The following is a 22,843-nucleotide window of genomic DNA, read 5'->3' as shown; positions in this document are numbered from 1 at the left end:
AGATTATCAAGAACTTGAGATAACACCATTTTTCTGGTGTATTTTGTATTGTTCAACTCTCCTTTATGGTGGATAGCATTTTTTGTGTCTTGAAATTTTAGATAACAAGCGAATGAAAAACAAGTTTTAGGATATCCGTGTGATGAGGTACCACTCAGTAATAAAAAGCCTTGAGTTACCGCAGCAATAAGCTTGAATCTCAGAAGCGTTGTAAACGAGAGGAGACACACAGCAGAATACAACAGGTCGCATTCTAGAAAAGACAGAGCCGCAGTGATAAGCCCACAGACACGAGGCGAGCTGGGGATCCCCTGGGCGGTCGGAGTCTTCCCCATGTCAGCTGCGTTGGCGCCTGTGCAATCGGATACAGTTTCTGAAAGAAATCAAATCGTACACAAAGGTTAGTGAGTTTTATTGTGTAAAGATGATGCCTCAATAAAGCTGATTTTTAAAAGGCACAACTCACTGTTGGTGGCAGAAGTCAGAATAGTGATTGCCCTGGAGGCAGGCCGAGGGGACCTGGGGGAGCCTCGCGGGGCGTGGGGACAGCGGCATCGCGTGTGGCCCCGAGGCTTAAATCCACCGAGCTGCAGACGTGAGACTTGTGCAGTCTGCGTGGCATGTGCTTCAGTGGGTGAAACAAAAGGAAGGGACTCTAGAGAAGGCTTCAAGAGCCAAAAAAAAAGATGGAAAATAGGAGAGAAAAGATAAGAAAATTAGAGGGCCGAGCTAGGAAAGCCAGTATCTGACTAAAAACTTCCAGAATGAGACTGGAAAGGAATCATCAATAAAGTAATTCAGATATTTTCCTAAAATGGAAAGACTTTATTTGTAAGTTGAAAGAGTCCCAACTGGATCCTTTTCAGTGCACATCATCAGCAGTTCTAGAAGGCTCTGGCAGAGATCCCGCACACCTCAGAAAGGGCGACAAGCAGGTGACAGGTAGAGGATTAGGAGCTTGAACGCCTTCTGTCTTCTCAACTTCGCACGGAAACCTGGGAGGTAATAGCACAGCCTTCCAGGTTCTGAAGGAAAATGACCCCCAGGCTAGAATTTGGCCAGCCAGATGGTCACTGAAGGGTGTGGGGGGAAGAAAGGTGTTTTCGGACCTGCACCGTCTCCCACCTGTGTTTGCACCAGAGGCGAGGGAGTAAAGCAAGGAACAGAAAGACATGCGATCGGCAAAAAGGGATTCAGCACGGAGGGGCGGAGGGCCGCCCGGCGGCGTCCTCGAGGGCAGATGCTGGGCTTGCTGAGGCCTGGAGAGAGAGACGGCAGCTTCCTGCAGGGCCGGGGCCGGGCGCGCACGCCGCTCAGCACGGTGGATGCGGGTTCCCTCGACTTGGGGTTCCTCTTCTGGGACGCAGCCCGCTGCGCTTGCAGGTGGTCCCCGGCCTGGCATCATGGCCCTGTGGAGACTGGGGCTTGGGGAACCGGTGCAGAACAAACAAACAAAAAGCCACGGGAAAGACGCAGGACAGAACCTCGGGCCGCGCGGTCTTCTGCAGGCTTGCGGTTTGGACTTCCATTGAGGTCAGTAGTGCATTGGAGGCAAGAGTTGAGGTTCAGAGTTTTTAAAAATTTTTTTAGCATGGATGTTCAATAGTTACAACACCCTTTTTGGCAAAATTTTTGTCCTTTCCTCATTGACCTGCCATGACACCGTTGCTGAAAATTAATGGTGCGTGTAGGAACGCACCATTTTTGGACTCATAATTCATTCCATTGGTCTGTGTGTCCATCTTTACGCCAATCTCACACTGTCCTAATTACTGTAAGTTTATAGTAAATCTTGGAATCACGTGGTATGATTTGTACTTTACTCTTTTTTTGAACTGTTTGGCTATTCTACATCCTTTGTGTTGCCATATAAATTTTAGAATCAGCTTGTCAATTTTTATAGAAAAGGCTGTTGGGGTTTCGATTGGGATTGCATAGACTGGATCACTTTCAAGAGAATTGACATCTTACCCACACTGAGTGTTTCAATCCATAAATTCCCACGTACACACACAGACATGTGTATCCATTAATTTAGGTCATTTTAAATTTCCCTTAGTGGTTTTTGGTAGTTTTCAGTGTTCAGATCTTACATATATTTTGTTAAATTTATCTTTGATTTATTGAATGACATTTTTGAATGACTTCATCATTTTGATTTTAGTTTTCAATTATTTATTGTTAGTATGTAGCAGTACAGTTGATTTTTCGATACTGACCTTGTATCCTAGAACCTTGAAAACTCACTTCTTAGTTCTACTCGCTATTATAGATTCCCTCAGGTTTTTTCCATTGACGATCATGTGAATAAAACCAATCTTCTTTTTCAATCAGTATGTCTTTTAGTTTTTTTCTTACCTTGTTGCTCTGCCAGAACCTCTAGTTCTCATTATTTATTTATTGTTTTGGGCGAGGCAACCCTTGGTTGACCTCACAGATCGCAAGGACCTTGTCAGCTTACAATCCCTTATTTTTTAATTTATTTTTTATGCCTCCAGCACCTGGTCTTCCTAGGTGTCTGGTTCTAATTTTGAGCAGAAGGCTGAGAGCACATGCGTGGCCTTGTTCTTTCTCGATCTTGGGGCAGAGTGTTCAGCCTTGCACCGTAAATGTGATGTTAGCTCTGCGTGTTTCATGGATGCTCTGTGCTGGGTTGTGGAAATGCTAGTCTTAGTCTGCAGAGGTCTTATGAACGGCGTTAAATTTTGTCAAATGCTTTTCCTGTCTCTGTTCAGATGATCACGTTTCATTTCTAGTCTCAGAAGCATATTCATTTTTAATATAAAACACCTCGAATCTTCGGTGCAAACCCCACTTGGTCATAATGAATTATTCTTTTGATACATTATTGGATTCGATTAGCTCAGATTTAAAGATTTTTGTGTCTATGTTCCTGAGAGATAGCGGTATGTAAATTTCTTACCGTACCTAGTTTTGGCGTTAGGGTAATGCTTGCCTTAAAATGTGAGTTGGAAGTTTTTCTGCCTCTTCTTTCTTTGAGAGAGTTTATTTAGAATTGATTTTATTTTTCCCTTAAACGCTTGGGAGAATTCTCTAGTGAAGCCATTTGGATATGGAATTATTTTGTTAGTTTTTTGTTTGCAGTGGGAGGATTTTAGATTACAAATTGAATTTCATTGATTGCTGTAGGGCTCTTCAGACTAATTGTTCTGTTCCTTCTCGAACAAGCCTTGGCGCGTTGTGACTGTCACAGCATTTGTCCGGGGTCAGTACGCCCCCCTCCGCGGGGGCTCGGCGCCCCAGGGTTTGCAGTGGTGGCCCCGCCTTCATTTCCGATTTTGGCGATTTATGTTTTCCCTCCCCCTTCCTGGCGAGCATTAGTAGAGTTTTACCCATTTTAATGATCTTTGCAAAGATCCGGCTCCCGTCTGTATTGAAATCTTCTGTTGCTTTTCTGTTTTTGTTTTATTGATTTCTGCTCTTTATCGTGTTGTTCCATTTCTTTTGGGGTTTCGTTTGCTTTTATTGTCCACGGTTCTTGAGAGGAGCTGTGAGCAGGGAGACTGTGGCAGACTGGGGTCTGGGGGGCGAGCCCAGCCTGGTGCTTGTCTTTGAGCGGCCCCTGAAGTAAGGCTTGTTTGCACATTTTTCGATGTTGGAAAGGATACTGTTTTGTGACGCACAGAAATTAACTGAAACGCAGACGCGGGTGCCGGTGCGGGCGGCTCGTTCGCTTGCCGCCCGTCCCGCTGCCCCTGAGAGCGAGCGGCAGGGCCGAGCGGGTGTGACAGACTCCGCGGTGTCGTTACTCCGCACCGCCGCTCAGCGCACACTGCCGCGACACTGTGCTTAGCAGCACGTCCTCGTCGAGTCGGGCCAGGGACGGGAGGTGCGCGGACGTGGCGCGTCATGTTGTGATCGCACAGTGGTGTGTGGATGGGGGAGTCCGACGGCAAAGCGTGTGCTCATTGTGCAGGGGCGCGGTCGCTGAGCTGGGGGCGCGGTGTGCGCGGACGTGCCTGGACACGTCCCTCGCCACGGTGGCGCCAGCTCGCAGGGGGCAGCGGTCAGAACACTAGGACTGTGCAAGGCGCATCTTCGCAGCAGAATCTCTTCACAGAATTAACACACATGCACGCACACATGCACGCACACATGCACCTGTGCGCACACACGCACGCACACACACATGCGCGCACACCCATGCACATGCACGCACACACGTGCACACACACCTGCATGCACATGCACACACGTGCACATGCACACACATGCACGCACACACAGACACACGTGCACACACACCTGCGTGCACATGCACACATGCATGCACACATACACGCACATGCACCCGCACACACATGCACATGCGCACACATGCACACACACATGCACACATGCACGCACCGGCTGCACTCAGTAAGTTTCTGAGTGTCTCATTTGTCAGCCAAGCGAGGAGGTCATTTCCTGATGGTGACCGACTCGGTCAGGTGTGATTTTGGCAGCCCAAGAAATGTGTTTGGAGAAAATAACTTTAAGACTTAACCGTTTTGCAAACGATTGCTGGAAAAGTTGAGGACATCAATAATCAATTCAAAAACAAGACACATGATTTTGAGTGGCTTTCCTCTTATTCCGGAAGTCAGTGCTGAGTTCGAAATTACTGTAGAATTAGTTTTAACGAATTGTGTTTGTAGAATAATTACAGATAAGAGTAGTTACAAAAAGTTGAGGAAAACAATTCCGTACAACCGGAAGTGGGGTCTGCTGAGACAGCTACAGCTTAGGTGGTAACAGAAAGAGACCGGGGAGAGCAAATTCACAAAGGTGTGAACATGCGAAATGGTTAAAGTCTGTGTTTGCTCATGGTTTTATTTATTAGCAGGTGTTTCGCGAGAACATTTGAATCTGTCTGCGGCCTGAAAACAGCAGGGGCTCAGGGCTCGCGTGTCAGTCTTGTGGACTCAGCGTTGTCAGCTCCGCGCATTTTTGTCGGGGACAAGCTGAGCATCCCGAGCTGCTCCAGCAGGTTGCAGTCGGCGGCTGAGCCGCGCGCGGTGGAGTCACGCTGCAGTCTTCCGAGCTGAGGGCTGGTCTGCAGTTTTTCTGAGTAAGAGACGCGGCTCTCAGCCACTGTTACTGAAAACCGACTGGCTTTGGAAATCAGTTTTTTTCACTGCAGACTTGCTAAATTTTTTTTTTTCCCAAAGGAATGCAGCCTAAAATTATGAGACAAAACACCACGTATATACAAATCTAAAAGTTGTTTCGATGGCAGTCACGAGTGATTGCCAAGCTGTTTTATGTAGCTTTCCATACTGCCAAAAGTTAGAGCAAAGAAGAGAGATCCACCACCCCCCCCCCAAACCCCACCTCTCCCGGCCCCAGATTTGCAGTAGATGTGTTTTCTGAGCTCAAATTACTGTTTCGGCAGCATTTTTCAGTCTTTGATGCAAATGCATATCACAAAATACATTTAACTGTGCAGTCGAGGCTTTCCAACCTGACCTCCAAGGTGGAAGCGACTCCTCCGTGACGCGATGACGCTGAGCAGACAGCGTGGGGGAGTGACTGGATGACTTGACGCCCCTGGAGCCCGTGAGTTTGCTCGCTGGAACGGCAGCCTGTGCCTCGATGTCAGTGTGTGACAGTACCCGCCTGGGTACAAGGCACGTCCAAACACGAAGTCCATAAACGCTCCTTAAAAGCAGCCCTAGCATGTGAACCCTGGCCGGTGATGTGGGCGGGGGGGGGGGGGGCGCTAACCGAGCCCAGCTGAGCGGAACGGGGCCCCCTCAGAAGCGTTCCGTTCTTAGTAGACCCGTTTTACAAAAAGTTGTGCTCAACCGTTATACCGTGACATTTTGAATTTCATCAATAAAAGTGGGAAATTTTGACTCATTATGCACTAAAATCACATCCTCAGTGTGCTTGTTGGTCCTCAGAAACCTAAAATGTTTGCTTTCTGGTCCTTCCCAGGGCAGAGTTTGCGATCTCTGCCGCGCCTCGGGGCGTTTTCTCCCGCGTCCTGTGTACCGGGGCGCACTCGCAGAATCAACGCTTTTGTTTCCCAGGGACGCTAAAAGAAAGTAGCGCGTGGGATGGCTCGGCCTCTGCTGGGCTTTTGGCTGTTGCTCATTCACTCATTCGCCGCAGTGAGACCTCGCTGCTTGTGTTAGTGTCCTCGTGGGGCGAGGAGGCGTCCACGGCCGTCCCGCGTGGCCCTGCTGGCAGTCGGCGTTTCCGACCGTGGCCAGCTCCCAGAACGTGGGCGCAGCCTTCCGTGGCCCCGTGCTGGGAGGGGGACAAGGCAGACGCCGGCACTCACGGGGAAGGGCTCTGCTTCCGAGAGCGCGCGGTGCGGGGGTCACGAGCCCAGAGCCAGGTGTGCGCGGGAGGGAGCGCGGCTGGCCGCTGAGCAGTAAGGGCGGGGGGGGGGGGTGGCGAGGCGCGCTCCTTCCCGGGGCACCCCTCCTCGGGGCTCCGGGCTGCCTGCTCTTCGCAGGTCCGGGGGGAAGGCTTCTGCATGGAAGCCATGGGTGATTCTGGGGGGCGTTTGGAGAGCCCTCAGATGATGGGCTGGGGGCCCTGGAGGAAGCCAGGGGCTCCCGTGAGGGGACGCGGCGGTGACCGTGCGGACAGCGCCGTGGAGGGCGACAGGGCCCCGGGCACGGCTCAGTGAGGGCTCGGGCACCGCGCAGGGCTCGCCTCGGGTTCCCTTGCCGGGGACGCTGGGTGCACGAGAACGGCGCGTGGACAGCGACCGGCCGGCCCCGAGATGTGTTCCCTCAGTATGGCTTTCCGTTTCTGGGGGCCAGGACGTCGCAGTGAGAACGAATTTCTGCACTTTGAATCAAAATAACAAGTTAAATATGTCAGTTACTTAATTGAATAAACGTGATACTCATGCATTTCTAGCTGTCGGGAATACGTGGAACGAAGTGTCGCGAGTTCGTCGTCGCCGCGGGTGCCGCTTGTGGCAATTACGACGAGCCCGGGTGTCACTCCGGATTGTCCCCCGGCCGTCGTCGGTGACCGCCTCGTGTGCGGCAGCCGGAAGCGGTCCCGCGCCCACGATGCGGCCACATAGCCTCAGTGAGGCAGGGAGCCCTTTCAGCTTGCAAAGTGGTTTAAGCAGACGTTTTAAAGAGTAACAAAAAATGTTTTAAAGTTGGCCGAAAACGTAATGCACAGTTGTCGTATTTTATGTCTAGGTCTCTGAAGGAAGATGAACTTGGCCGAGATTTGCGACAATGCAAAGAAAGGAAGAGAATACGCCCTTCTAGGAAACTACGACTCGTCGATGGTGTATTACCAGGGGGTGCTTCAGCAGATCCAGAGGCACTGCCAGGCGGTCAGGGACCCGGCCGTCAGAGGCCGCTGGCAGCAGGTAGGCCGCGTCCCCGTCGGCCGCGTCCCCTGTGCTCGCAGGAGCCCGAGAAGCCGTCGGTGGTCCTCAGTCATCCCGGCACTGAGACGCACTTGCGTGTGCTGAGCAGTTCTGTCTCGCCCAGTTAGCGTTACATGTATGATGTGTGTGTGTGTGTGTGTTAGCAGTTTTAACATCTGCTAGATTAAGGATGCCTTCGTGATGGTCGTGGTTCGCCACAGTGTCCTTAACTCCGATGCCCAGACTGGCTGGGTGCCAGCCTCTTGCGCTGCTCCAATCCGCACTGGAGCTAGTCAGACGTTCCTAGCGCACGGAGCCCGAAGGCGTGCCGGGGAGGGGCGGGTTACCAGTGCCGTCCAATGATCCATAGTTCAGAGACTGTAAATGCATGCTCTTTTAAATAAAAGCAAAATCTTTTATTTAAAAAAAGTTAAAAAATAAAAAATAACATAAAAAATGTATACACACACACATATATATGTATGTGTGTATATATGTATGTATATGTTTTTTAATGCCAAAATGGTATTTGTTACTATCTGGATGTAAAACCCAGTTGTGTTGTCATATTTTATATATTTTCGATAACATATTTCATGAGATGTATTTCAAAGATATTTAATTCTCATTGAACCTACTTTTAATTTTTGCCTAGTTGTGTGCAAGTACAAATTTTCGAAAGAAGGTATTGCTAGTCCCCTCTCTCGTTTCATTTCTATGTGTAGTTTTGGCTCATTTCATGAAGCTTTTAGTTTAATAAAGCTTCCTGCTCGGGGCTGGGAAGGGAACGCAGTCGCAGTGTTGTGTGGGGCCGTAATGTGGTGGGAGCCGTGCGTGGTGCCCGGCGGGCGCTGGACCCAGCAGAAGCGGCAAGGGTGTCTGACCACCATGCTGTGCACATGACGCTACGTGATGCCGAACGTCGGCCGTAACTGAACAGACATGTTTTTGAAAAAGTTTCCTCCTCTTCTGTAAGACCCCTTACAAATACAAAGGATTCGGTAATCTAATAAAACTAATGTTTGCTGTTTTTTGACTGTACAACTTAATTGTATAATAGCACGGTTAATAAAAACTTGAATTATAATTTCTTCACTTATTCTTAAAACTTAAAATCCTTTTAAAAGTACAAAGTCAAACATTTCTTTGAAGTTCCCGTTTTATGTACTAATGCCTTTTAAGTGTTCCTTCTGATTTTTCCCCCAGTTGGAAATCGATGTTTTTCTAACTTCCAGGGTAAATGTGGCATGTTTTCCGACTTAAGCATCACCAGATTATGTTGAGCGGGAACAATATGCTTGCTCTAACTCCAGTTGAACTTCTTGGTTGTTTCCTTCTGTCCCGCAAACCAGCCACGGATGAGAGCGGTTTGCAATCTGGCACGGAAACGTTTTTGACGTGTTGTTAATTGTGCTAAGGAGGTATTTCCGCCGTGTTCCTTTCCGTTGGGATCTGCACCCCCGTTTCTCCAGACGTGCTGTGTGACCGAGCGTTGAGCAGCTGGGTCCTGCCGGGGTCACCTTTGGTTGCGCAGCTCCTCTGGGTGTGCCTTGAAGCTGGAGTCAAGGGGCAGTGTGGTGCTCTGCTCTGCAGTAAAGTGGGGCTTCCTGGTTAAAGGAGTTAGAATCGTTCACACAGATTTATACATGTAATTTTCAGTCTATCATCTGTTTGCCTTTGAAAATCAGGTTGGGCTCAAATTTTGAAAACACGAGAATGCAGGGAAGTTTTTTAACTGTAGGAAAAATCTTACCTTTGAGTTCAAATTAAACTTTACACAGGACTTAGGAGAATTTAAATGAGAGCAAAAGAATTCAGACTGTAAGGGAGAGAGAATTCACATCAGAGCTGGGCGTGGGCAATCCATGGCGTGGACTTGCGCGGGCTGCAGGTGAGACCGGGCGCGTTTGGGGGTCCGGCCGGGGACCCGCATGGGCTGCAGGCGAGACCGGGCGCGTTTGGGGGTCCGGCTGGGGACCCGCATGGGCTGCAGGCGAGACCGGGCGCGTTTGGGGGTCCGGCCGGGGACCCGCATGGGCTGCAGGCGAGACCGGGCGCGTTTGGGGGTCCGGCCGGGGACCTGCACGGGCTGCAGGCGTGCTTGACCGGCCGGCGCTCCGTGGCTCGTGACGCGGTGGGAGCTGCTGCTCAGAGTTTTGGAAGCTACTTACAAATATGTTAAAAGGTTTCAGCATAACGTAGATTTTGGGAATGGTTGACTTGTTACTGACTTGGTCGCATGTTTTAAACTGTGTTCGTGGTCATCATAGTTTTTGGTGGAAATAAAGTTCCCTTATGAAAGATATGCAGCTGCTGGCTCTGTGAAAGTGTGTAATTATGGCTTTTTTCCAAACCAGATTCCTACTCCTCTAGATATATTACTTAGCTAGCTCTTTGTCTTTTGAATGTGTGTTCATGATTCATTTTGCAAACCCCGAACAGCGATAAGAAAACTTACCTGCTATAGCAATATATTTATAATTTATATAGATTTATATAAACTTGAAACAGTTTCTAGCATAAAGGTTGTATATTTTTTAAGGTTCGGCAGGAATTATTGGAAGAATATGAACAAGTTAAAAGCATCGTCAGCACTTTGGAGAGCTTTAAGATCGACAAGCCCCCGGACTTCCCCGTGTCCTGCCAGGACGAGCCATTCCGGGACCCTGCGGTCTGGCCGCCCCCCGTGCCCGCGGAACACAGGTAAAGGGGACCCCACCTCCTCCGAGCGCTTCCGCAGCCAGCTGGTACTCAGAGTGAGGAGAGCGAAGCTCGATTTGAACAAAGGATGAAAAGGTCTATTTGGGGGGCCTGTAAGCCTCATATCTTTTATAATTTTCACACCTGCAGGTTTACAGAGTTTGTATTTGATAAAGAACAGAAGTCAGTCACTTGTCATATGTCTAGCTTTATTCTAGAAAGTTTTACTGCTGCAGTCATAACAGCAGAGAGCTGCTGGTCCTAAAAGTCGTCATTCGAGTGAGCTCTTAGATTTCCTAAGGTCGGCGTCGAAACTTAGGTGGCTTATTTTGCTTTAAAACTTCTTTGAAAGGCTCTGACAGCTTTCAGTGAAATGGCGGACAGACTGGATTCTTCTGCTTGGCCAGTCAGGTTCCAGAGTCTTAGCGTCCAGGGCCTTACTGTCCTTAAAGGTTAAAGGTCACACTCCCGTCACGTGGCCTCATCGGCTACATTAAACGCCTGTCTTCTGTTCTTTCTTCGGGGAACGCCCGCGGTCCCCGCCTAAGAGACTCATGTTCGTTCTTCCGGTCTCAGCTCATGTGTTTGCCCTTTGCCACCTTGTCGGAGTAGCCCAGGCATACCAGTTCCGAGCAGTCGTCATGTCGCATTTCTCTGTCTCTTCACGAGACTAGGAGCTTTGCAAGGGACAAGGGCCATGGTTTTATTTACTCAAAACAAAAATAACAAACGTGCATCGCTAACACAGGGTTTGGCACACAGCGGGCCTTCAGCCAGCAGCGAATAAATAACCATGTTAGTTCCACACGTGGCGGCGAGGTCTGCGCGACCCTGACCTGGGGGTTAGGGCTGGCTCAGGGCCTGAGCTTAGGTCTCCCTGGCTTTCGGTCCCCTTGATTGTGAAATAGTGCCATGGCCAGCGCGTTGCATCATAGAAAATAGTGTTGCTTTGCTCGGTGGCTGTGATCCTGGGTTTAACTTGTTGATCTCTTAGAGTTTCCTGAAAGCGCTCAAAGAACTGTGAAAAGTGGTTAATTTATCCCTTCAGGGTTTTTTCCCCTGAGTTACAGATAATTTTATGATTCCCATTATAAAAACACTGGATGTTGATTCTTTTCTAAGGTCTGCAACAATATAGTGCCTAATGAGATACCTACTGATATTTTAAATGCAATTTAAAAAAATTCTCTATGGGAATACCACACTGACATTGCAGCGGAAGTCCATAGGAAAATAGAACTTACTTCTCATTGTTCCGTGCCAAATGTCTCCAGGATGCATCTGATGTGTTTGCCTTGACCCACAACTTTGCCGACTCTGCTTGGGGGTCTGTCCTTGTCACTTCATGGATTTTTAACACAAAACTTCTCCGTCTCCCTGTCTCCGCTGACCGAGGCGGCCTGCATCCCGTGGCCTCCCGCGGTGGCGTGCCGTGCGTTTTGAAATTACACCTTTTGTGTCGTGTGTGTGCTGTGTTTAACACCGATCCTGTTCTAAGTCACCAGCTGGCGCTTGGGCAGATCAGAACAGTCCTTTCAAATGAATTAGACGCATTGCCTCCAACGTGAAGAAAGTGAGCCACAGAAGTGGGTTGCGATGCCAGTTTGAGAAGTAAACTCCAAGGGGATGAAGCCTCCAGTCCATTTTTAGTGTCCTAAGTTAAAAGGTTTCTTGTAGTAATTAGTTTGTAATATTTTGCATGCTTAAGTTTGTTAAGCGCATTCCCTTTTAAAAGTGGTCCCCCCCGTGGGACCCGGAGTCGTGAAGCTCACATTTTCTCTGTTGCTCGTAGCAGTACTGGACACAGCGTATATTCAATAAACTAGTTTTTATTTAACTTAGAAAGTAAATGTTAGATCTTTTTAAATTATATCTTTTGGGAGAGATGGCTTTAAGAAAAGGATACTCGAGCCTGAAGCTAATCATTTGGCTTGTTCGCGCAGGTAAACTAGAACTCTGCGTTAGCTCACCTGGGAGCAGGGAAAATGGCGCCGTGTGTGTCTCGGACACACAGATGGGGAGACTGATGCCTGCCAGATTCGTGCTGTTCTGGGAGGTCCTTACTGGGTTGGTGTTAAAGTTGGTGCCTTCTGCTTCTTTGGGTGCCCACATAGATTAAGTAACTGCTAGCATTTCAAGTCCCAATTTGCAGTGGGAAAAGATCGGTCAAGGCCAAGGTCCAGTCTGGTGGACAGTGGCTCCCGTCTCGTCCTTACAGGTACTTCAGCCGGGCTCTGGCCCAGTGGCTCTCCTAGGATTGGGGGGGGGGGTGCGGTTCATGCGTTTCTGTCAGCTCCAGTGACCGAGCGGCCCTCCAAGTGTACATTGTGCTGAGGCTGTTCTGTAAACTCGTTCTGAAGTCTTAGGAAGTCACTGGCCCATGTGGCGTGTACTTTATGACCACTCGTTGTCGGCTAGGTGTTCTCTCTGGCCCCGCGGAAATGATAAAGGTAGCCCCGCCCCCACGCCCCACACAGACACCTCGGCCTCAAGAAGCCGGTGAGAAAAAATAGCCCAGACATCCCGGAAGCTGGAGGTGGGTGCAGGGTGCTGATGGGTGCCAGGCGCTGGGGCAGCGTGGTGCCGGGTGCGGTGGGGCGCAGAGACGCTGCCCCGCCCTCAGGTGTTCGGTCTGGTAAGGTGAGTGTGAGGTGCGAGGGGCTGGACTCAGTGACGAATGAGTTACAGAGAAAGAGAAGAAAGTTGGGATAGATAATGAACCGTCTGGACCCAGCTGTTGAATTGGAATTGGAAATGAGAACCGGAGTTTGAGAGAGATTGAGATTAGAGGTAGTTATTTAGAATCATCAGAAAGTAAGGAATTTTAAGGCAGAAATGTTAAGGTCATTCTTTAGACGGCAGAATAGGTTATTTGCCTAATGCGATTGGTGGGTCGAGATTATACTCATTTCCTTGACGTTCTGGGGCCTTCTGCTCTTTCAGAGCCCCGCTGCTGGAGGCCGGTCGCCCGCGCCCGTCCGCGTCACTGACGGGAGCCCCGTCCCTGCCCTGGCTGCAGTAGCGTGTGTGGGGCCCCAGGGTGCCAGGAAGGCAGCGCCGGGTGCTGGCCGTACGGGAAGCGTGTGTGGTGCGCTGTGGGGCGGGGCGGTGCGGGCAGGTGCAGTGTGGTGCGGCGTGGCGTGCGGCGTGGTGTGGGGCGGCGTGGCGTGGGGTGGCGTGGCGTGGCGTGGGGCGACGTGGCGTGGGGCGGCGTGGCGTGGCGTGGGGCGGGGCGGCGTGGCGTGGGGCGGCGTGGCGTGGGGCGGCGTGGCGTGGGGCGGTGTGGTGTGGCGTGGCGTGGCGTGGGGCGGCGTGGCGTGGGGCGGCGTGGCGTGGGGCGTGGCGTGGGGCGGCGTGGCGTGGGGCGGCGTGGCGTGGGGCGTGGCGTGGGGCGGTGTGGCGTGGGGCGGCGTGGCGTGGCGTGGCGTGGGGCGGCGTGGCGTGGCGTGGGGCGGCGTGGCGTGGGGCGGCGTGGCGTGGGGCGGCGTGGCGGGCGGCGTGGCGTGGGGTGGGGCGGCGTGGCGTGGGGTGGGGCGGCGTGGCGTGGGGCGGCGTGGCGTGGGGTGGGGCGGCGTGGCGTGGGGTGGGGCGGCGTGGCGTGGGGTGGCGTGGCGTGTGGCACGGTGCCGTGCGGGGCGCTGCGGGGAGCGTGTCTGCGGCGCAGACCTCGGGCCTGTGAGGCGCCCGCGGGGGCGGCTCCGGTTAGCGTGGGCCGTGACTGTCCCCTGCGGTGGGAAGCACCTCCCGGCTTCAGGGAGAGCGAGGATTAAGAATGAAAGTGCCTGAGAGAATCAAGGCGTAGCAGCAGCGGTTTCCTGGTGATGACAAGCGCATTGATTCATGTTCGTTATTTTTATGTACTTGTGATTTAAGAAAATATGGCTAATGAAGGTGATAAGCATGCGATTACAATTTAAAATGTATTATGGGATAATTAGATTGGCGATTTTTTTAATAAAAAAATTATGTTGGGGAGGATTTAGGAGAAATATACACTTACCTTATTTATAAGTATAATTTACTACGTTTATAAAATTATACGTGAGTTATTATGCTTCATTAAGTAAGATAATTGAAGAACTAAAAAGGAAGTAAAACATATTAAATGTATAAATATAGGTAAAACGTTTTGGCGGCCCTTGATTTCCCAGGTTTGTAAATGGGAACAAACATTATCCAAAAGCCTCTTAAAAGCGACTTCTAAAATCTGCTACCCTTGAATATAGAAAAATATTTGTAAGCTGAATTTGAAAGCTTTAAAGAATAACCAAATTTTTGCATTTTTAACTTTAATAAGTTGAATATTTAAAAAATGCAAGTGAGCTTTAAAGAGCATTTTCTGCACAAAGCTGGAAGACGCACCGCACCTCGGCCTAGCGTGGCCTGTCGTGCTCAGTGTCTCTGAGTGGGCCCGATTTGCTTGTTAGAGTGAACACAGCCTCTTGTGTCGTGTGGCGCACTGCCCGGCATTCACTAAAAGTTCAGATGCTGTGGAAAAATGTTTTGAACAGATTCCTGAAGATATAATAAAATCTGTATAAACTTCTGATAGCAAACAAGTCAAACTTCTTAAGTTCTGCTTGGAACTGGAACTTATTAAAAATTGAAGTCATGTGATTTATGGAGAAGGCGCCTTGCATTCGGTTGGGAAAGGCGGGTCTTAGCCGTAGATGCTTCTGGGTTAATCGACTATCCGTGTGTGTGTGTGTGTGTGTGTGTGTGTGTTGGGGGGGCAGGGAATCTTGACCTCCCCCTCATTTCATACCATATAGAAAAATTCATTCAAAATAGCTCATTATCTAAAACATAGAAGGTAATAAAATAAATCTGGGAGACAACATGCAAGCACGTCATGATCTTGGCTGGTGGGGAGGAGGGGTGGACCAAGATTTATTAAAAACCAGACGAATAGCATTAGAGAGAAAAGGCTGGTGAGTCCGAATTCTAATGTTACGAACGTCTCTTCATCACAAGACACAGCATGAGAGCAGAGGGCAGGCGGGGTGCCGGGGACGCCGCCGCGGGGCGCGTGTGGCGGGGCAGGGGCAGGCGGGGTGCTGGGGACGCCGCCGCGGGGCGCGTGTGGCGGGGCAGGGGCAGGCGGGGTGCCGGGGACGCCGCCGCGGGGCGCGTGTGGCGGAGCAGAGGGCAGGCGGGGTGCCGGGGCAGGCGGGGTGCCGGGGACGCCGCCGCGGGGCGCGTGTGGCGGGGCAGGGGCAGGGGCAGGCGGGGCGCCGGGGACGCCGCCGCGGGGCGCGTGTGGCGGGACCGCACCCGGCATGCGCGCAGGCCTCTCCCTTCGCTGGTGCGTCACGTCATTGTGCTCTGCAGATCGTGCGTTTTTCACGAATTTGAGGCGCGTGGCAGCCCCGCATCGAGTCTGTGGGTGCCACTTCCCCAGCGGCATTCACTTGCTTTGTGTCTCCCAGTCACATCTGGCGATTCTCCCAGTGTTGCAGACTTTTCCATCGTCACCAATGTGTCACGGTGGCCTGTGGTCAGTGATCTCCTATGTCACTACTGTCATTGCTTTGGGGCCCCCCAGCCACACCCACGTAAACGACAGCTTAATAAACGTGTGCGCTGACCGCTCCACCCACCGGCTGTACCCGTCTCCCCCTCTCCTCCGGCCTCCCTGTTCCCTGAGACACCACAGCAGTGACATTAGGCCACTAACAACCTGCAGTGGCCTCTGTGTTCCCGTGAGAGGAAGAGCCCTGCTTAAAGCAGAAGCTGGACATGACCGAGCTCGGTGAGGACGGTGGCTGGGTGCGGAGCTGGGCCGAACGTGAGGCCTCTCGTGAGTTGGCCAAGCCATGAGTGCAAAGGGAAAGTTCTGGAAGGAGAGTAGCAGCGCTGCTGGGAGACAGCGGCCCCTGTGTGGCACGGCCTTCCCTGCAGGTTTGCCAGGCAGTGCTGCTGGGGCTCAGCGGAGGCTGCACCCTGAGCCCACGTCACGGAACACGCATGTTTCCGGAATATGCCAGAAACTTCGTAGCAACCCTGTAATTTCAGTCTTAGGGGCTCAGGTGTCTTATCAAATTTAAGGTTTTGCTAATTCCTCAGTAGAACATGTTAATAGTTAAAGTTTACGTAAAGTATAAGGGACCCCAAGACGGTAGCATCGTGCGCTCACCACGGAGCTCATAGTGGTGGACAGCGCTGCTACCTGGAGCTGCCTGTGGGCTCCTCCGCGCCCCAGCCCCTCCCCCCCCTCAGAGAGGGGCGCGGTCCTGAATCTGGGGCTCACCGTCGCGTGGGCTCCTCCGCGCCCCAGCCCCTCCCCCCCCCTCAGAGAGGGGCGCGGCCCTGAATCTGGGGCTCACCGTCGCGTGGGCTCCTCCGCGCCCCAGCCCCCCCCCTCAGAGAGGGGCGCGGTCCTGAATCTGGGGCTCACCGTCGCGTGGGCTCCTCCGCGCCCCAGCCCCTCCCCCCCCTCAGAGAGGGGCGCGGCCCTGAATCTGGGGCTCACCGTCGCGTGGGCTCCTCCGCGCCCCAGCACCCCCCCTCAGAGAGGGGCGCGGTCCTGAATCTGGGGCTCACCGTCGCGTGGGCTCCTCCGCGCCCCAGCCCCTCCCCCCCCTCAGAGAGGGGCGCGGCCCTGAATCTGGGGCTCACCGTCGCGTGGGCTCCTCCGCGCCCCAGCACCCCCCCTCAGAGAGGGGCGCGGCCCTGAATCTGGGGCTCACCGTCGCGTGGGCTCCTCCGCGCCCCAGCCCCCCCCCCCTCAGAGAGGGGCGCGGCCCTGAATCTGGGGCTCACCGTCGCCTCCCTTACTCTTGCAGTGCGCACGTCTGTGTCCCCGAGCGGTGTCCTGTTTCCCTTGGAGCCGCGCTGCCTGCGTTCTCGGAACGGGCCGTCACTCGCCACGGCCCGTCTCTGGTCGCCGCGTGGAGCGCTCCTCTGCGTTCGGCGGCCGGCGTCCCAGCGCGACCGTCCAGTGGTCTGCGTGTCTGCCGATGCCGACGTTTGGGTTTCCAGGCGTCTGCTGATACAGGCGACGCTGGTGAGGGCGTTCGCGTGTAGTACCGACAGCTGGGAAAGAGGCAGGATTCTGGAGGAAGGCAGGCTAGCTTGCATGTGAGAGGAGAAGGCACGTGTCTGCCCGTTCTTACAGGGAAATGACCTCACGTGGGGGGACGACACGCAGTGTGGACAGTCCCGTCTTGTCCCTGCGGCGCCTCCAGCTGCTCCCTGTGTTCGCAAGGCCGCTAGAGGCACCGTGTGCGTCTCCGGCCATCAGGGCAGGCGGACAGGCTGCGTCTCCCTGCCGAAGGCTCCTAAGAGGACCAGTGAGAGGAGCCCGAGGTGTATTTCTTACACGGCCTGGAAGCTGGCACTGGGTCCTTGGCTCGGAGCGCAGGGCTGTCCTCGGGCAGCTGGCAGAGTCGGTTACAAGTGCGACTCCCACTGCAGTGACGGGACTGAGGACTTGGGGCATCGCGCACGTTCCGGGAGGCGGGGCTGGGCCGCACCGCACTGCTGGCCTTTCGAGCAGGTCACTCAGGCCGCTCACCCACGAGCACCCAGGCCTGGAGCGGACCGTGGACAGCGCCTGGGCGCGCCGCGGGACCGGCCGCTGTTGGGGGCATAGGTTCAGGCCGGCTGTGCTGCACGGTGTCACTTAAACAGTGACGGACTCTGAACAGCCGGGGCCGCTGCCGACAGGGTGACCGTGGCGCGCGTTCTGTGTGGAAGGGCCGCCCTCCCGTCGCCGGGGCCGCGCCTGCCCTGCGAGTTCAGGAAGGACGCTCCGGCGTGAGCAGATACGGATAAGTAACCCGCCCTCGCGGGGACAGCGACGTAGCGGTTCCCGTTTTTTTCTTTACCAGTCTCATCACGTTTTTACTGGCAGAATGCTTAAAAGATGAGTAATGCACCCAACCAATAGTATAATGATAATGCCTTTAAATTTGAAAATGCCAAATATTATAGCCAGTTTACCATTTTCTAGTGCTTTCTCTGGAATTCCTTCACTAGGCTGCTCACTCACCTTTGTCCCCTCCGAGGTCCTTCCGGTGGCTGAACTCCGAGGGCCCAGGAGTCGGTGCGTGGGAACCTAGCGGGTGGGCTCCCAGGGCCCGCCCTCCCTGTCCTTAGCAGCTTGACGGAGTGGCCGGCTCCAGCAGGCCGCAGGCGCTGCGTTGGACCCGTGTGACATTCGCCGTGTTTTACCTTTTCTTGGCCGCGAGCTTGCGGGCTCCCTGGCTTCCCACCCACCGCCCTGAGTTCTGGGTTCACTGAGTTGTGTGCACGCGCCCCTTCGTCCTGTCCCGAGGAGGAGAGCTCCATGCTGGGCTGGACGATTTAAAAGCACGAAGCTGGGCAGCGGCTGACGGGGGCGTCCACGCGCGGGGCCGAGGGCGGCGCGAGGACAGGCAGGAGCGGCGGGGAGTGGGGGGCAGGCAGCGGCCGCTGGGGGCGGGCGGAGGAGGCAGCTCCGCGAGGGCGGCGGAGCCCCCGACACCCAGGGAGGCAGGCGCGGAGGCGCCGTCTGTGCGCCCGCAGCGCCGCGAGTGTGATGAGACTCGCCTCACGCCGCGGGGAGCAAAATGCGCCGCTCTGCGTCACCGACATGCGGCCTCAGTCGGTTTCCGGCGCCTGGCGCCGCGATCCAGAATCCCATCAGTATTGCAGAGTGCTCACCATGGTGGGTCTGTGGCTTCCACGGCCATCCGTTCCCAGAATTTAAAATTCACATTTGGAGGCCCGCGCAGTCCGGAGGATCCTGTGATTTTTTGACAACCTCAAATCATGAATAATATTTTTATACTCAAATTGCTTTGTTTTTAAGGTTTCTTTGTTAAGTCCTGCCATTTGTAATTTGACGAATGAGGTGTTGGATTTTCCAATACAGAGGAAACCATTTTCCAAGCAGAGGAAACCACTTTGGTTGTAAACTGTGCAAATAGACATATTTTGATTTCCTTTCCTTTCAGCTTTTAATGCCTTTTTTTTTTTTTTTTTAAGTTACTCATGGTTTAAGACAGTAATGAATAAAGTAATTGACTTTCCCTTACACCATTAAGCTTGGTAGGCGGGAATAGTCTGTATTGCCCTCTATTGGTGAATAATAGTTATTTTTGACAAAGTAATTGCTGTTGTATGTGTCATTTATATGTATTTAATAATCGCATCAACCGGTATGTTTTATAGGAAAGCACTGACCATAAATTGGCAAAAGGGAAAAGGGAGATTTCGGTCATTTTGACTTAATAGTTTTATTGACTAAGACAGTGTGGAAACACTTTTCCCTTGGATTAACTTTTCTTTCTCTCCTTTTTTTCACTTGTCAGAGCCCCACCGCAGATACGGCGCCCCAATCGGGACGTGAGACCTCTGAGGAAAGAGACGCCGGCGGCCGGAGCCCGGGGCCCCGCCGGCCGAGCACACCCCGCGGGCAGGAGCGAGAAGCCGGCGCCCGGCAGGGACAGGGAGTGCAGGGCGCGCGCCCGCGAGGACAAGGTGAGCGGCCTCTTTGCAGCTCACGCATCGGAGCCCGCGGCTTTCGGCGCGGGGCAGAGCGGTCACGGGCTTTTCAGGGTGCCCTGCTGGTGACACGGAAGAGACTTTAAAAAGTCTGAGCTAGAAACCCTGGCGGGCTTCGCACTGCGAGGCTGCGCAGCAATCCCAACAAACTCAGAGACACATTAAAAAAACGCACACATCCAAACATTTAGTAAAGCGGATCTTCTGTAGAAATAGTCACAATGAAATTTTAAAACTTCCATACACGTTAATTATTTCGAATCTAAATGGATAATAGATGAAAACACAATTGTAGGAGAAAGATGTGGGGAAGCAGATCTGTATATTCACAGAATAAGATGATGGCTATCATTTACTACTGCTAAAAAAAAATCTGTGATTTAACTCTGAATTTTAGAGTAGACAAGATTTGCTTTCCTTCCTTAATGAGGCCGTTCTCCCTGGCTCGGCTTCAGCATGTACGCGTCCCGGGAAAGGGACCGGTGAACACACAATTCCGGGCGCGAGTTCTCCGCTGCTCATCATGTGGGCGTCAGAAACATGGGCCGCAGGCGCTCTCACAGAGGGGTGAGCAGGGCGGCCCGTCGCGTCGCGTGACCCTGACTTTAATGAGAAGACAAAGATAAATTTTTCGCGATAACATTTCCCGTTTTCGTTACGATGTCATAAAATGGATGCTGGTATTGACTGGCCACAGAGAAGTGTTATTTACCAGCAGGGGCTCGGGGTGCGGCATCACGTTTGTGCCCTGATAGTCGCATGGAAGGGTAGCCAGTCACACGTGCTTGCCCTTCGGGCCGACGTTCGGGTGTTTCTGCCGCGTGTGATTCCAGTCAGCAGCTGAGGACCCCATGCAGCCCGGCTTCCCAGGCCTCGCAGCGCTTGACCCCGGGATAGTAAAACTTGTTTCCGCAGTAGCTCCCGTCGCGAGATAGATTCTCTGCTTCGTGAGGCCACTGACAACGAATTAGGTGTTTTTCTTGTCGTTGGTCGAAGCTTTGTGCCATAAAACTGAGTGATTTCATCTCAGAGCCTTTTGGGTAGTGAGAGTTACGAATACGTTTTTCCTGTTGACAGAATTGAACCGTTTCTCCCCCCTTATCAAGAGCCACCTAAGTAGATACCTAAAACCCTACCTTAGGCATCACCTTTGTTTTTTCCTGTGTTCTTCATTTTCGTGCAGCTAACCTTAGTGTGCAGCAGGGGCTGATGAAGTCCCTCCCCCGCTCCGCGAGATGCTTTTAGGGGAGCTCGTGGGACTGGGCGCGGAACTTTGAGGCTTCGTCTTCTTTCACGTGACACGAGAGCAGAGCCCTGGTTATGGCCTGTCAGGTGTGTCTCTGCAGGCCCGCAGAGTGATCAGACAGTCATTCAACAAACAGGCCCTCGGAGCAGGGAGGCATCTTATCCCCATTTTATAGATGAAGAAACTGAGGCAGAGAAAGCTAAGGAAGTTGCCCACGCTCACAGAGTAGGGACTGGAGCTTGGAGGGAAATCTGTGAATTCACAGATCTTTTTTTTATCTATTTCAAGGTTTTTCACATTATGTAGTATCCCTACCAAATTAGATTAAAAATCTGATTTGGATTTGAAGAGTCCCAGGACAATTAAGGAAACGTTGATTTTTAAATGTGATTCTTAAAGAACAAAACAGGCAGCATTTGTTTGAATGTCAAATAAAATTTTCTGGAGATTGTTAATTGTTTTTTATTAAAAAGTTCCAAATAATTTTCTAAATCTTACCTATTTTTCATAGACCTTTAAGTACTCAGAATGTCACGGGAAAGGAAGCCCTTTATTATAAAAACTAAGCAAAACTCTACAGTCGTTTGAGGATAAAAGATTTTCCGAGTCACTCCAGAAACAAAGGGACCACAGCTGAAGAACATTCTCAGAACCATCATTAGAATTTGAAAGGTGTACTTGGTTCCATTAAGATCATTGTAGGCAGTTAGCATATCAGAGTCCCTAAAACTCACCGAGGGCTGTGACAGGGCTTGAGACAGTCACGGCGAAACGGACAGAGAGCCACGGCCACTGCAGCGACTCGCCAGGAGGACGGGAAGGGTCCTCGGGGCGCTGCAGTCCCCGGTGCCGTCGGCTTTGCCAGTCGGGTTTGTGCGGTGCAGGCGGCTCACAGCATGACGCGGAAGAGATCAGAAAATCCAGAGTGCCCTGCGCATGGTAAGGACAGCATTGTCGGGGGGACGCGAGTTGGGTGACTCCGTAACAGTTCAGGTCTGTAACTGTGTTTGTCTATACCAGCGCATGATCTGGAACGAATTTGCTCCTTTGTGTCGGGGCCGGAAGGTCCGAAAGCCGCTGCTGTACTCCAGCCACCTGACCATGAGCACAGCAGAGGGGGGCCGGGAGGAGTCAGCCGTCCCACCACGCGTCTCGGCGTCCTTGGATGCGGTCGGCGCTGTGGGCCGCGCGCCGGAGCCACAGACAGGCGGCGCCCTTCCTCGAGCCGCTCACCCTGCACCAGGCCTGTCCGGCAGCTTCGTGCACGTTGGCTTATTTAGTGTCTATAAGTAGATGTGACGTAGCATCATTTTTTCTGTCCTGTGTGTGAAGGGACTTGAGGCCCCATAGTCGTGACCGAAGTGGGCGGCGGGACGCGGCCTTGAACTTGGACCCCAACACCCGACCGACTTTTAATCACAGGCTCCCCAGCCCCGTATTTGCAGAGGCTCGCTGTCTTTTCGTACTGATCACGAACACATTTCTTACAGGAGGACCAGCTCATTTCCAGAGGGTGGTTAAATCGTTTCGTTTTTCCAAACTGGTGACAGGCTTCAAGTCAGGTCCAAGCTTAAGGGTGCTGTTTTTCAGTAAGAATCACTTTGTATGATGATCTCTTTTTCTGTCCTTACGGTCTCACCGCGTGGTGTCCACAGAGCCACCGCAGGCCAGTTTGGTACCCCGTCCTCTTAACACGCCTGTATTAATACGTGTGTACTTCGTGTGAGTCACGCTTCTGGGTTCTTGGAACACAAACTAATAAGAGGGACTCCTCGCCCCAAATCGATTATATTCTTGTTGACGAAAGGGAGTCAGATGGATAAATAAACCCTAAACAGCTGTATTTCTTGGTCTTATTTGAATGTACCTGAAAAAATCGGATATATCATTATTATAGTATTTAAGCCTAGATTCAGTATAGAAATGTACATGGAAATAACAAATGCATTTTTTATTTAAAAAGAAGAGTAGTCTAAAAATAAAAGATTAGGTAGCAGAAGAAATTTTTAAAATTATTACCAAACACAAATTTGAGTCATTCAACTCTGATTCTCAAG

General features: G+C 52.2%; 1 protein-coding gene across 2 annotated transcripts in view; it reads left to right on the top strand.

The window, feature by feature from the left end:
* KATNAL1 (katanin catalytic subunit A1 like 1) overlaps positions 1-22,843 on the top strand; it is a 47,921-nt gene that overhangs the window by 7,779 nt on the left and 17,299 nt on the right. For both annotated transcript variants that reach the window (XM_016151881.2, XM_036228407.1), the window contains exons 2-4: positions 7,176-7,351; positions 9,894-10,054; positions 19,348-19,516. In XM_016151881.2, coding sequence (XP_016007367.2) covers positions 7,190-7,351; positions 9,894-10,054; positions 19,348-19,516 — 492 coding nt within the window. In that variant the 5' untranslated portion in view covers positions 7,176-7,189. The remainder of the gene's footprint in view (positions 1-7,175; positions 7,352-9,893; positions 10,055-19,347; positions 19,517-22,843) is intronic.

The sequence above is a fragment of the Rousettus aegyptiacus genome, unplaced genomic scaffold, assembly GCF_014176215.1.
Source record: "Rousettus aegyptiacus isolate mRouAeg1 unplaced genomic scaffold, mRouAeg1.p scaffold_m13_p_11, whole genome shotgun sequence".
In the NCBI taxonomy this organism is placed as follows: domain Eukaryota; kingdom Metazoa; phylum Chordata; class Mammalia; order Chiroptera; family Pteropodidae; genus Rousettus; species Rousettus aegyptiacus.
Note: the sequence above shows the minus strand (reverse complement) of the source record. Positions and strands in the feature narration are given on the sequence as shown.